The sequence below is a fragment of the Hipposideros armiger genome, unplaced genomic scaffold (genome assembly GCF_001890085.2).
Source record: "Hipposideros armiger isolate ML-2016 unplaced genomic scaffold, ASM189008v1 scaffold_10, whole genome shotgun sequence".
NCBI lineage: Eukaryota > Metazoa > Chordata > Mammalia > Chiroptera > Hipposideridae > Hipposideros > Hipposideros armiger.
Genome location: NW_017731360.1, coordinates 3,999,832 through 4,013,044, shown reverse-complemented (window position 1 = coordinate 4,013,044; position 13,213 = coordinate 3,999,832). Strand labels below are relative to the sequence as shown.

At 42.3% G+C, this 13,213-nt stretch overlaps 2 protein-coding genes across 2 annotated transcripts in view; both read right to left on the bottom strand.

The window, feature by feature from the left end:
• Window positions 1-2,267: 2,267 nt before the first annotated feature.
• On the bottom strand, window positions 2,268-6,563 carry TMEM35B (transmembrane protein 35B). The gene is made up of 3 exons (XM_019658939.1): window positions 5,959-6,563; window positions 4,360-4,540; window positions 2,268-3,315 (listed from the first exon to the last, which is right to left on the bottom strand). The coding sequence occupies exons 1-3, from the start codon at window positions 6,064-6,066 to the stop codon at window positions 3,146-3,148; spliced, it is 459 nt and encodes a 152-aa protein (XP_019514484.1). The 5' UTR covers window positions 6,067-6,563; the 3' UTR covers window positions 2,268-3,145.
• An 872-nt stretch (window positions 6,564-7,435) lies between these two features.
• The window catches only part of ZMYM6 (zinc finger MYM-type containing 6), a 20,936-nt gene continuing 15,158 nt past the window's right edge, over window positions 7,436-13,213 (bottom strand). Inside the window, exons 8-9 of the mRNA XM_019658927.1 lie at window positions 11,105-11,249; window positions 7,436-8,010 (exon numbers count right to left, since the gene is read on the bottom strand). Of these exons, the coding sequence (XP_019514472.1) occupies window positions 7,562-8,010; window positions 11,105-11,249 (594 nt within the window). The 3' untranslated portion in view covers window positions 7,436-7,561. The remainder of the gene's footprint in view (window positions 8,011-11,104; window positions 11,250-13,213) is intronic.

Here is a 13,213-nt window from a genome sequence, read left to right as displayed (position 1 = left end):
GGAGTGTATTCTCTTCTCCCCCTCCCTCTCAGCTCTGTCCACCATGGCTCTAGCCCCCCAACTGCCCCGCCCTGAACCTCCCCTTGCCATCCCACCAGATCAGTGCTCTCTTACCTCTTGCTGTTCTGGCTTCAGCCGCTCTCTCTGGGGCCCTTGGGGCCTGGCTTTAAGGAGCTGAGACAGAGCAGAATCGACTCCCACCCACACATCCTAGACCCTCCCCTCAACCAATTAATCCCAGGACATGACATGAAAATTGGGACCAACAGCTGGAGGGATGGGGCCCACCGGTGGCAGCCAGGGCCCCACGGGAAGGGAGTGTCATTGCAGGGCAATGGGGGGGTGGGGGATAGGAAAGTATAAAGAAGCCCTGGCAACTGAATGCCATTGTGTTGACCTGACCTAGGTTTAGGCTGCAGTGTGGGAAGCACATTTCCTGGGGCCTGGCTTCTCCTTGGGCTAAAGAGTCAGTGATGGAGCTCCTGCTGCTGTCAATCCCAACTGTTCCTCCATCCCAGCTGGCCAGCCCACTCCTCTAGCACCCTGCCTTTCCCACAGCTGCGGGGGGGGGGGGCTACAGTCAAGCTGGGGGAGCCCTGTAGCAACTAATCTGTGTACGGGCCAAGTCTTGGTAAACAGGAACCCTCAATCTAATGGCAGCTATTAAGGGGTTTTACTCAAAGTCCTGGCGGGAGACAGGCTGGCAATGGCATCCTGGCAGGGGGGTGAGATGGTTAGAGCCCAGGATCCTAGCGGGGACAGGCTTTACTTTCCTGGGCTTCAAATTTTTCATGCAGAGGGACAATTCTGGAAAGCAAAGCAGACTTAATCGCATTGGACAGATCATCCCATCTACCTTCAAATTGAAGCACACGGATGCCATGCCTGCCCACTTCCGACTTGGCAGATGGTGCAGTGTAGTGTGTGCTCTGGAGTCAATCAGGCCTTAATTCTAGTCTCAGGTCTGACACATAGGCACTTAAGCTTTCTGAGTCCATTTTCTCATCTGTACAACAAACCAGTATTTAATAATATCATTTACTGAGCACTTACTATGTGCCAGGCACTACTGTAAGCACTTTAACTCTCTAAGTCCTCACAGCAACTCTAAGAGGCATGTACCATTATTATTATTTTTTTAAAGATTTTATTGGGGGAGGGAACAGACAAGTTGCTGTCCTTTGGTTCTTCAGCCTAGTTATGGAGGATGTCACTTCACTGGCCCATGTTGCTATTGTGATCATTGCGCTCTTCCCGGCTGAGGCAGATTGCTTGCTGGCCATTGAACGGCCGCTCCCAGCGGCTCATGGCCCCTCATGCTGGTTGCTGGCCACTCACGGTAAGCTTACGGCAGTCCACTGCAGCCCCACTGCAGCCTACACCATCACCGGCGACTCACAGCAGCCCAGCTCCAGGTCGAGCTGTTGTTCACCATCTTAGTTGTAGAGGGCGCAGTGTCACTGGCTCTCATGTGGGATCCGAACCGGGAACCTGCTGCTCAGAGCTGGCATCCCAAGCCAACTCTTAACCAACGAGCCACTCGGCCAGCCCCAGTATGTACCATTATTAAACATATTCTGCAAATAAGCTAGTATGTGGCAGAAACCATAATCCACCCCCGTCTCTTCTTTGCAGACCAGTGTGAGTAAATCTGAACTAGTTTTAGTCCATCATGGGAATTCCATTCTCCTTGCTAGTGACTGGTCTAGGAGTAGAAATGTGACATAATTCTGACCAGTGAGATATGAGGGGAAACCGAGGGGTTTTCTAAGAGAGCTTTCCATTCTCTTTCACCTTTGGATGTTATGTGCAAATGTGCCATCTGGAGCTGCTGCAACTATTTTGCAACTGTGAGGGCAGTAGCCAATAAATTGACAACAGCAGAGCAGAAAATTGAAACATCAGTTTTTGATGTCATCGTAAGGCAGCCAAATTACCCGCTGTTGAAACTGAAGCTACGCTATCTAGGAACCTGTTACATGAGCAAAAGCTTCCATATTGTTTTGACTCTATATATGTAGTACATGTACACTAGTACATGTATATGTACTTCACACATACTACTATATACGAATATGTAGTTATATATGTATATATGTGTTATATATATATGGTGAAGAAGATTGATGTGACAGCAGGTACCCTAACATGGTCCCTTTCCCTTGAGAGTACGTGTACACACACACACACACACACACACACACACACACACACACACACCTGACTCCCTAGGACCTCTGGGGTTCATCCCAGGCTTCTGGCACTGCTTCAACAGGCAACGTCCCTTGGAGTTGGCTGTCCCCTGCCTCCTCGTAGGTGTCCAAGGAGCAACGCACTGAGTGCCCCACCTCACCACCAGAGGCTGGCAGCTTCAGGTCCTGTAAAATGACTCAATGCCCATCTCTGTTAGCTTTGCAAATCTAAAGTGCCCGAGATAAAAAGAAATGGGAGGAAATACCTCACATGACTCAAGGGCACAGGCAGAAGCAGGCACTAATGTTCTGCCACTATGTGCAAATTTTAAGTATGTAATAAAAACCTTAAAAACGTGCATACCTTTTGAACCAGGACCTTCACTTGTAGGGAAAGAAAATACATATGCAAAGGTGATTTACTGTGAGGTTTATAATAGCAAACAATTGGGAACAATCTAAATATTCCTCAGTGGGGGCTTGAGTAAACACATCCTCACAATGGAATACTACAGATATTAACATCGACAATGTAAAACAGATATGAAAGAGTATATTAGTTTTAAAAAGTGAGTAATAAAGTAGTATATATGGTCTCATTTTTAATTTTAAAATATCTGCATAAAAGCATAGAAAAAAACCTGAGAGGTATAGTTATACAAAGGAATTGAAACGAGTTATTTTGGGGCATTTAAATGTTGGGTGATTTAAATTTCTTTTCTGCTTATTTTCTGTTTTCACAGGACAAGGGGAATGCTAGTAAATGTCAAAACACAGCAGTAAATGTCCATGAGCGGAAGCAGGGCCAGGGTAGACAAGATGTCTGTTTCAACACTGGCCGTATTTTGACCCTAGATGTATTGTATTGGTAACAAGGTGACGGATTCTGTGTGTTCCACCATGTTCCTGCTGGGACAGTGACAAGGCACAGAGAGGCAAGAGACACTCTACTCTCAGGATTTCTTGAATGCACTTCGAGTCTTCTTCCTAGTACGTCTGACCACCTTCTTAGGTTGGACTAAGAGCTGGCAGATGTCCAGCAGCAGTAGGAGTGCCAGGCAGATGATAGCTGGGATGCAAGTGTTGAGTGACTCTTTTAGAGACGCCAAAGTGAAGATAGCCCCTGGAATGGAAAGTGAAGTCTCTGAGGCTCCTTGGGGGCACCCAGGAAATCCAGGAGCTCAGGGCTCTCCAGCCTATGCTAACCCACTCCAGCTCAAGCCCTCCCATTAAGCACCACCCCCTCCACACACACCCTAAACTAGCACTCATCTGTCTGGCCTCCCAGAGAAAGCAGGACCAGGAATCAGAAGCTTTTTGAACTAATGTAGCCCCTCTCAGAGGGCAAGAAAAGAAACATAACAATCCAGCCAAATACTGCGGGGAGGTGGGTAGGTAGGCGTTTTTGGAACACAGTCGCCCTGACGCTACTCTTAATCCTACTGGAGGGAGGGAGGCCAAGGGTTTGGTGGTGGAAGTGAAGCAAAGATCTGAAAACGAGGGAAGTTCGAAAAATGGAAAGAAAGCCTGGGGGCGAGGTGGTAGTGGTGGCAGCAATGGTGACAACAAGGCTGGGACATACAGAAGAGCCTGAACAGCACTGTTCCCTTTCCTCAATTCCCCCCGCCCCCCCCAAAAAAAATCTTTAAAAAGAAGAGCCTGAAGATGTCTGGCCTTTGAAGCAGCAGCTGTCTTTGTACCTCAGCAGTTCCTGTGGGCAGAGCTACTAGGAGGTGGGCCCTCCAGGACTGCCTGCCCCAGGAAAACTTTCTGCCTTTCTGTTCAGGGGGCTCCGCTTCCCTGTTCCCAACTGCCCGATACATAAGTGGCAGCTGCTACTCTATCCTCTCATCTCAGGAGTGGGATCGGGGGAGAACAGTAGGAGCTTCTAGGTTACAATACATCTTTATAAATGGAATACCACACAGCCAATAGAATTGATGAGGTAGAAGGTATAGCTGACATAAAAGCGTTACAGTATATTGTGTGAAAAGCACCTGTCCTACTCTGAAGACCATGGAAATTGCAGTATAGCAGGAAGTGCTCCTGGTTCCAGAGAAAAAGGAAGGGTGGCAACAGTAAAGGGGAAGAGAGGAACAGCCAGGTCTTTCCATCATCCTCCCCAAGAAGCCCCTCGCTATCCTCTGCCCAGGTGGACCCCCCTTACCCATCATGAGCACGATCAAAAGAAAGTTACTGATCTCTTGCAGCATCGGTGGACCCAGGACCAGCAGCAACCCAGCCAGCAGTTCCAGCCAGCCCACAGCCACTTGGTAGCTCATGGGATCTGGCTGGTAGCCGAACACCTTCAACGGGAACACCTCAGCGAACTGGATGAACAGGGCTTTCTAGGGGTGGCAGGGAATACCTGTCAGCCAAGCACCAAGGACCCACTGCCCAGTGCTCCACAGGGGCATTTAGTGCCTACGTCCTCAGCTCCCCAAAAAAGGAGCTCCTACTCTAGGTCAGGTCCAGGGCTGAGGTCAGCCTGGAAAGGTGAGAGCCTCCCTGGGAGGGGGCTGAGCTTTAGAATCAGGAAATAGGCTCTATGCTCCAAGGAGAAGGGCTAGATGGTGATGGAGAGGTAGACTTATTTTCTCCCCGGACTCAAACCTGATTACAACCCAGCCCCAAATTCCAGAAAGAGGAATCAAGGCTTCGGCCGTTTAATCTAGTGCCAAGGCCTTGGGAACTCCACAGCTCTCCTTTCTTTCTGCCTGGCTTGGTTTCTACTCAAGCACTATGTAGGAATATCTGGAATTGGCAGAGGATGGAAGGGCAGATTGTTGCTCATTAAACAGATTCCACTCTGAACATCATATGCTGAGTCCTGGATCCCACCACAGTAGGGATAAGAGGAGTTTATTAGGCTAAAGTAACTCATCTTGGTGAGTCAGGCTGTCCTGGGCCACATGACAACACCCCAACCCTCAGATTAGCTACCTCTTCCTGCTCCCCCACCTCAGCTCAATCTCCCCTACTCAGCACTAAAGGAAGAAGCTCTAAGCTATCCGGCTCCAGAGATGAACTTCCCCAAGCCCACCACCACCCTAAGCCAGGAAAGGAGGGGAGAATCCAGGCCTTGGGAGAGGGAGACTGCCAGGGTCTCCAGGTTTGGCGTCTTCTAGAGGCTTGGGACTTTCGTGGGCATAAGAACATGAAAGCTTTCGTGGAATGTGGAACCAGAAGAAGGCCGAAGGGCGACTTCTTAGTCCTCCCTCTCGAGGTTCCATTCTCTAGGAAAGGGATCTGTGGATTCTAACAGGAGAGTGTCTAGTTTGGGTCCTGCTTCCTAACTAGCTGTGTAACCAACCTTTAGAAGATACACTTCACCCTCAGGGCGGTTTCCTACCCTGCCATGCAGGGGTTAATAAAGCCCTCACGAAGCTCCCAAGAAGCACAGGAAGGAGGGGAAAGGAGTGGGTAAGGAGCTGTGACCCTTTTCCATTCCATCTTCCTCCCCCAGTCTCGCAGCATTTCTCTTCCAGCTCTAGATTTGCCTAGGCCACCACTGATCAGCTGGAAGGGGACCTGCCAGACCACTTCCATCTATGGAATACCCAGAGAACTCAGACGAACTTCCCAAGCAGGCGCCCACGTCATAGTCGAGGTCCAGGTGCTCTGCCCCCAACCCTAGCGCCACCTTGCCCTAAAGCAGGCGCGTCCGCGGGACACGGGCGCGGGCAGGCGGGGGCGGGGCGCCTCGGGTAACGGCTGGGGTAACCGCTGGGGCCCATCCGCCCACCGCCCACGCCACGCCGCTCACCATCTGCTGCGACGCGGGAGCTGCGATCTGCTCCGAGAGCTTGGCCGCCCCCGTGAGCGCGAAGAAGCAGCCTAGCAGGACACGCAGAGCAGCGAGCGGGAGTGCCATGGCCGCGTAAGCCCTCCAGCAGGGCGGGCTCGCATACTCCAGGGCAGGCCCCGCGGAAAACCCGCCCCTGCCGCGGTTTTATTTCCTCCCGCCACCGGGCGGCCGGAAGACCTGCGCCAGAGCCTCCCTTTCCTTGCCTTCCAGGGGTGTTGCCATCCTCTCTTTTGTCCTAGCACTGGTAGCAGGAGAGATGGCATTTGTCGCACACGGGGACACTGAGGCCCACTGGCTCTTAACTAACTGTACGGGCCCATTTGAATTCAGGGAAAGTCTCCGTCTCCTAGTTCGTACGGACAGAGTGGAGTCAAACGTGGGTATCTGGACGTGGCTCGCAGAAGAGCTCTGTTAGGATCGAAAGTCCGGGGCTTCATTCCTGTCTGTGCCACCCTAGCTTTGCGTTCTGAGCTGCCACCTAACCTCAGTGGGCCTCAGTATCTGCTTCTGTAAATGGGGATAATGTTTTATCAGTCCTCCAGATACATGTAAGAGCTCAAAAAGTTAGCTGCAAATTAGTAAATTATTAATAGTAATAAACCAATAGCTAGTCACAAAATGAATTGCTCTTTTGTGTCTTTGCCTGAAATATATTTTCCCTCTAATTTCTCTTAAATTAAAATGTGAAAGGTGCTTGAATATTCAGATACTTGCAGCCAGGAGAAGAGAGGCTTTCACAAACAAAACCCTACAGGGAACCCCTGGCCCATCTGCTCTTACCTGGAAATCGGTCTAGACCTGGATGGGCAAACTATGGGCCAAATTCGGTCAGCTGTCTGGTTTTATTACTCCGTCTCCCTCCCCCAGCTAACAATGTTTGTTTACATTTTTTAATGATAAAAAATTTTAAAGGCAGTTTTCATATGACAGGAAAATGATGTGAATTCTTATTTCAATGTTCATAAATAAAAAGTTTTATTGAAACGCTGTTTTTGTGCTGCAGCCACAGAATTGAGTACCGTAGTTGCCACCTATGGCCTGCCAAGCCTAAGATAGTCACTATCTGGCCCTTTATGACAAAGGTTTATCAAACCCTGGTCTAGTGAGCCAGAGAGGCCCCCAAAAGGGGTCTCAAACTCTCCTGCTGCTCTCATTTCCTGTTAGCCACGTTGCTTAGATCTGTTTTCTCCCTACCCACAACCTGCTAGAGTGGGAGGCAGGCTGGCTGAAGGCTAAAATGCCCCACGTGCTCTAAACGCCAAGCAGTTTCAACATCCAGGTTTGCTATTACATAAATTGGGCCTTTCATTACCTACATGTTTGTCACTAATCCAAATTATTCAATCAATGAATAACATAGTTAAATTCTCTACCTTGGAATATTAAAACTATAATTATGTGAAAATGTATAATTATTAAATTCCACAAAAAGAGAAAAATTATTAAAACATTTAATCACTGAAAGCACAAATCCACATTAGGAAATTATATTTTAGGATACTTATCTCATACAAAATTTAACACAAAAGTATAGAATTTGATAATAAGCAATATGCATTTACTATTCTTTCTCCTTTACTAATTTTTCTATCCTTGGAATTAAAGATGTGACTGCAAGTCTTAGGGCAGGGCCAGAAACCAACAGATTCCTTTGTTTTGACTCAGTCAAAGCTGAAAATGTAGCATCACATAAATAAATAGTTGAAAAAGGCAATAAAAATTGCATTGCCTTTTCATAGAGTTCTGGGTAACTTGTCTTTGCATTTATCCAAAATTGAGTTACAGACACTGACTTAAATACTGATTGTAATTCTAAATCTGAAGATAATTGTCCCAGTTTTTCTTCTTCAAAGTCCGTGAGATTGCTATTTTGGTGATTCATAAAAGGATTAAGTATCCACAAATTTCCAGAACGCAAGTCTTCTTCTGATGGATAACAGTCGTTGAACATTTGAGAAAGTCCTTCCAGGTGCTCAAAAACAATGCTGGCAATGCTCCTCATATTTAATCCTGATGAGTTTGAGAATTCGGAAAATGAAGAGAACATGTCATAATCATTCTCTTGTGTGCGCTTCAACCACATTTTTAACTTTTCTTTAAATACATCCATTTTATTATACAAGTTGAAGAGCGTAGTCATAGTTCCTTGGAGACTTAAATTTAGTTCATTTATAAGTGAAAAAACATCTGATAAATAGGCCAGCTTTGCAACCCATTCCTCATCAACAAAATACTTGGCCAAATCTGAATGCTTTTGATTTAGAAAAATTTCAATTTCATGTCGTAATTCAAATAATCTTGTTAAAATTCTCCCCCTTGATATCCAACGTACTTCAGCATGAAGTGGTAAATTCACATGCTCAGACCCCATTTCTTCACACAAGATTGTTAACATACGTGAATTCAGTGCATTGCTCTTTATAAAGCTTAAAATCTGTGCTGACTGCAGAAGAATTTCATGTAAGCATGGAGACAAGTTTTCTGCTGCTAAATGTTCGCGGTGAATAAAACAATATGTAAATGCCACCGTATTCATGGCAACTTCTTGAATTTTTGCCCTTAAACCAGAATACCTGCCTGTCATGCTTGCAGCCCCATCTGTACAGAGACCAACACAATGTTTCCAATCCAGAGATTTACTATCAGTATATTTATTTATTAGTTCAAATATTTCCAAACCAGTTATTAGAGAAGGCATTTCAATACAACATAATAATTCTTCTTTTATATCACTACCATCATAATCAATGAAACGAATATAGCACAAAAGAAGGGTGATATTTGAGATTTCAGAACACTCATCTATCTGAAGGGCAAACCACTTTGATTCTCTGACTTTCTGAATCAGCTGCTCTTCAATGTCGGCAGACAGTTCATCAATCCTGCATCCAATCGTATTATTAGAAAGAGGAATGGTTTTCATTTTGTCTCCAGCACTTGAACCCAAAACTTCTGAACACATTTCTACTAAGTATGGTTTAATTAATTCTTCTGCAATGGAGAATGGCTTCTTGCTGGCAGCAATTTGGAAAGCAATTAAATAAGATGCTTTCATAAGTGATTTTTCAACTAATAAACACTTTTTAAAAGAACTGTTTTGACATTCCATTTCAAGAGATTTTTGTTCAAAAAAATCTACTGGTTTGTTTTCTAATTCTGAATGTTTTGTCTTCAAATGATGAGAAAGATCTGCTGGCTTCATGTTTTCAGCAGATAAGATTTCTCCACAAATGACGCATTGTGGCCTTGGTGAACTTTCTTTTGATCCCGGACAGATAATAAAACCAACTTTTAAATATTCCGCATCACAGGTCTGGAAAAAACCTACTCTTTTTTTCTTTGCAGGTGGAGAATCAAGTTCCACATCACTTTTCTCATTAAGTATAGGTAAATCTGAATGAAATATTTGAATCTGTTATTTTCAAGGACAAATAAGCAATGTTCTTTATGTTTTTCCCCACGGATTTAAAATTTATATTATTTTTACTATTTATATTTATCAAAGGAATTCACTAATTAAAGTTTAAACACAAACCATAATACTTCCATTATGCTATGAAATAATGAATTTTTCCTTTGCCCAAAGTTTGGTCACTGACTGAAGTAAACTGTAGGCTGTGGTAGATGAATTAGCAATGCTATGTATTCAACAGATTACTGGAATTATAGCAGAAGTATACAGAATATATCAAACTAAGAATAAGTTACTTAACTTTTTAAAAGTTCAGGGGAAAAAAAGAAAACAAATGTTGCAAAAAGTTAACATTTGGTGAAGGGTATATTGGTGTTCATTATGCTGTATTTTCAATCTTTCTGAATTTTGAAACTTTTCCAAATTAAAGTTGAGGAAAAAAGAGAACTGTTAATTATTAGATTTAATACCCAGTGTTAGTGAGGGCGCAGAGAAATGGATGCTTTCAAACTGGAGCATAAATTGATGTAACTTTTTAGGACAGCAATTTTGCAACATGTCTCCAAAGCCGTAAAATCTATGATAGCTTTTCAATCTGTAATTCCACTACTTAGGATTTATCCTAAGAACATAATCAGACAATGGACAAAGATCCATGTATACAGCTTAATTCAACATTGTTTATAATATTAAAAAACGAGACACAATCTAAATGTCCAGTCTTAGGGGGATGGATATGTTATATACATTGGAATCTATTCATCCATTAAGAATCTCAATGTATATTTAAATTTATATTGACATGGAATGGCTTCCGATGCAATGTCAAATGAAAACATACTTTACAACAGTATATAGAAAACAATCCAATATTTAATAAAGAAAAAATCTTAAAATTTATAATCACACACATACCCACACATTTAGATGTCCACAAATCCTCTGCTACCTTCCACATGTGAATGTGTATATAAATTCATGTACACAGAGTTTATCATTTTAACAGGAATACAAAGCAATCATATTTACTGAAGAGAACAGGATTCTCCTCAACTCTTACTGAAAGAAAGGCACTCTACCTAAAAACTCACAATTACCTTTTAATAGACTAAGCTTTTAAATACAGTATATTCTGTGAAATAAAATTACCATTAAAAACAAAAATCAAAAAATGCTTTGGGCAGAATAGGCTATGAAAATAATTGAAAATATAAGGGTAGTAGGATTAAAAGCTATAACATGGACTGGAGCAATTAGTTTTCAAGTATAAATTCAAGTAATTTTCCTGATCACCAATACCTCAGACATATAAATAAATCTTTAACTCACAAATCAATTCACAGTATTTAAAAAAAAGAACTAAGGCTAAGTCACTAATGCTTTCAAATAAATTTATATCTTAGTAATTATAATAGCTTTTCTGTACATTTGAAAAACAGCAATGCACACATGTGGAAGATGTTTGTCCACTCTACACATAATGGTTTGTGTGCATATAGATTCAATTTAGTAGTTATTAGTATTAATGACAATAATTATAAGAAATAAATTAGATATTCAAAGTATGTGATCCAAGAATTAATGAACATTTTCACATTTAAGAAATTGTCAGTGACTTCCTTTCCCTTTCTTAAAAAAACAAATAAAACGAAAACCAAACTTTCTACATGCAGAAAACACAAGGACACGTACCTGTCTGACATTCCTTGTGTTGTGTATGTGGTTTGCAAGAGATGGCCTTGGTCTGGGTGACTGGCTTGCACAGTAATGCTTTGTTCTTTAAAAGCCTGGAAGACTGGGAAGATGGAAGTTTCATGGCATCTGTCTGCGTATTTTCCTAGTTAAAAACAAATTCAGAAGCCAAAGAGATTTTTTTTTAGTATCTTATCACTGACTATAACTGCTATCAATTCAAAGGTGGCATATATCGAGAAATATAATTCTACTGAAAGAGTAATTGCAATAAAGAAGTCACTTTGGAAAATATGCAGTATTCCTAATTCTTCTAATTGGTATCAGTTCCATTTACTGATTTTTAAAACTACTCTGCCTATAGTGCATACAATGAAAACAATCTTTGCTGATTAGGACAAGTCGCTATTCAGAAAAATTAGATCCGACCTCAGGTAATATGCAAAAATATACTCCATAACGATTCAAGACCTCAATATGTAAAAAAGTAACTTTAAGATCACTGGAGAACTTTCAAACGACCAGAACAAGGAGCAAATATTCTTAAATAAAACACAAAAGAATTAAAAACCAAGTAGAAAAGACTGATACATTTTACTACCTTGAATTTTACGCAAACAAAGGTCTTTATAAAACACAACTGAAGGATAAGCAAGAGTGGGCGAATGTACTTAAAACATGTTTTTTTCATTCAGTAAATATGTACTTCACATTTCACATTTACCGCAAACCAGGAACTATTCTAAATCCTGAGGCTACAGCAGAAAACAAGACCAAGTCCTGTTCTTAATGGGCCTTACATTCTAGAGGGGAGACACAGAAGAGAAGTCAAATAAATATGTAATGTGTAATTTTAGGTAGTGATAAGTGCTATGAAAGAAATAAAGCAGGGTAAGGGAATGGAGAGTGATGGTGTGGAGGAGGGTAATATTGGAGTAAACATCTAAGCAGAGACCTTCTGAATATTCAGAAGGGCAAGCCATGCAAAGGCCTGAGGTCGGAGGATTCCAGACAGAGGGACTGTAGGTGCAAAAGCCCTGAAGTGGGAAAGAGCTTGGCACACTTAAGGAACATCAACAAGACCAAGGCTGAAATAAAGTAAGGAGGGGCTAGAATGATAAGTTTGGAGAGGTAGGCAGAAGCCAAACTGTACAGGATCTGGAAGGTCTGAGTTAATAAAAACAACAAAAAATTAGGATTGTATTTTAAGTATGATGGAAAGCCACTGGAGGATATAGATGCAATAATTTTGAGTTACGTAATAACTCAAAAGGTATAACAGTGTATATACATAAACAGTTTTCCATGCCGGTCTGCCAGCTATCCAGACTCAACCTTGAACACCACCACTGTTCCCAATTTCTTATACATTCTTCTAGAGATGGCCTATGTAATTAAGTAAGTTGCTTCTGACTACCATGGTTGCACATTAGCAAGGTTCTGCCCATTGCATTGTCATTTAGCAAGCTATCCTGGAGGTATATTTTCATAACTTTGTATAAAGATGCCTAGTCATAGCTTTATACACTGAATGTACCTCAGGTAATTTGAAGTGCCTCTGCTGCTGAACATTTAAATGTTACAAATCTTTTGCTGTTATAAATAATATTGCAGTAAATATCCTTATATATAAATTCTACATGTGCTATTATATCTATAGAGTATGGTCTTATAAGTGCTGTTTGGTGGGTCAAAATATATTAAAATCTATATGTTACAGGCTTTAATAATGATGGTCCTGCCAAATTGCTTTCCATAGAAGTCATATCTAATTAAATGGCCTCCAGCAATGTATCTGAGCCTGTTTCCCAACACTTTGATCAATGCAGCATGATCTGACTTTTTGCTATTTCTCGATAAGTGAAAAGTTATCTAACAGTACTGTGGGTAAGTATTTTTCACTTTTAAGCATTATTTGTATTTCCTCTTCTGTGAACTGTCTGCTCATATCCTTTGCCCTGTTTCCCTTTATCTTTTAAAAAAATTCTAGGCGTATTTTTTGAATGGGTAATATACAAGGTATGATCAAAAACTACAGTGAATGTTTAAATAAAAAATTATTGATGGCTGGATAGCTCAGTAAGAAGAGCACGAGAGCCGGCAAAGTGG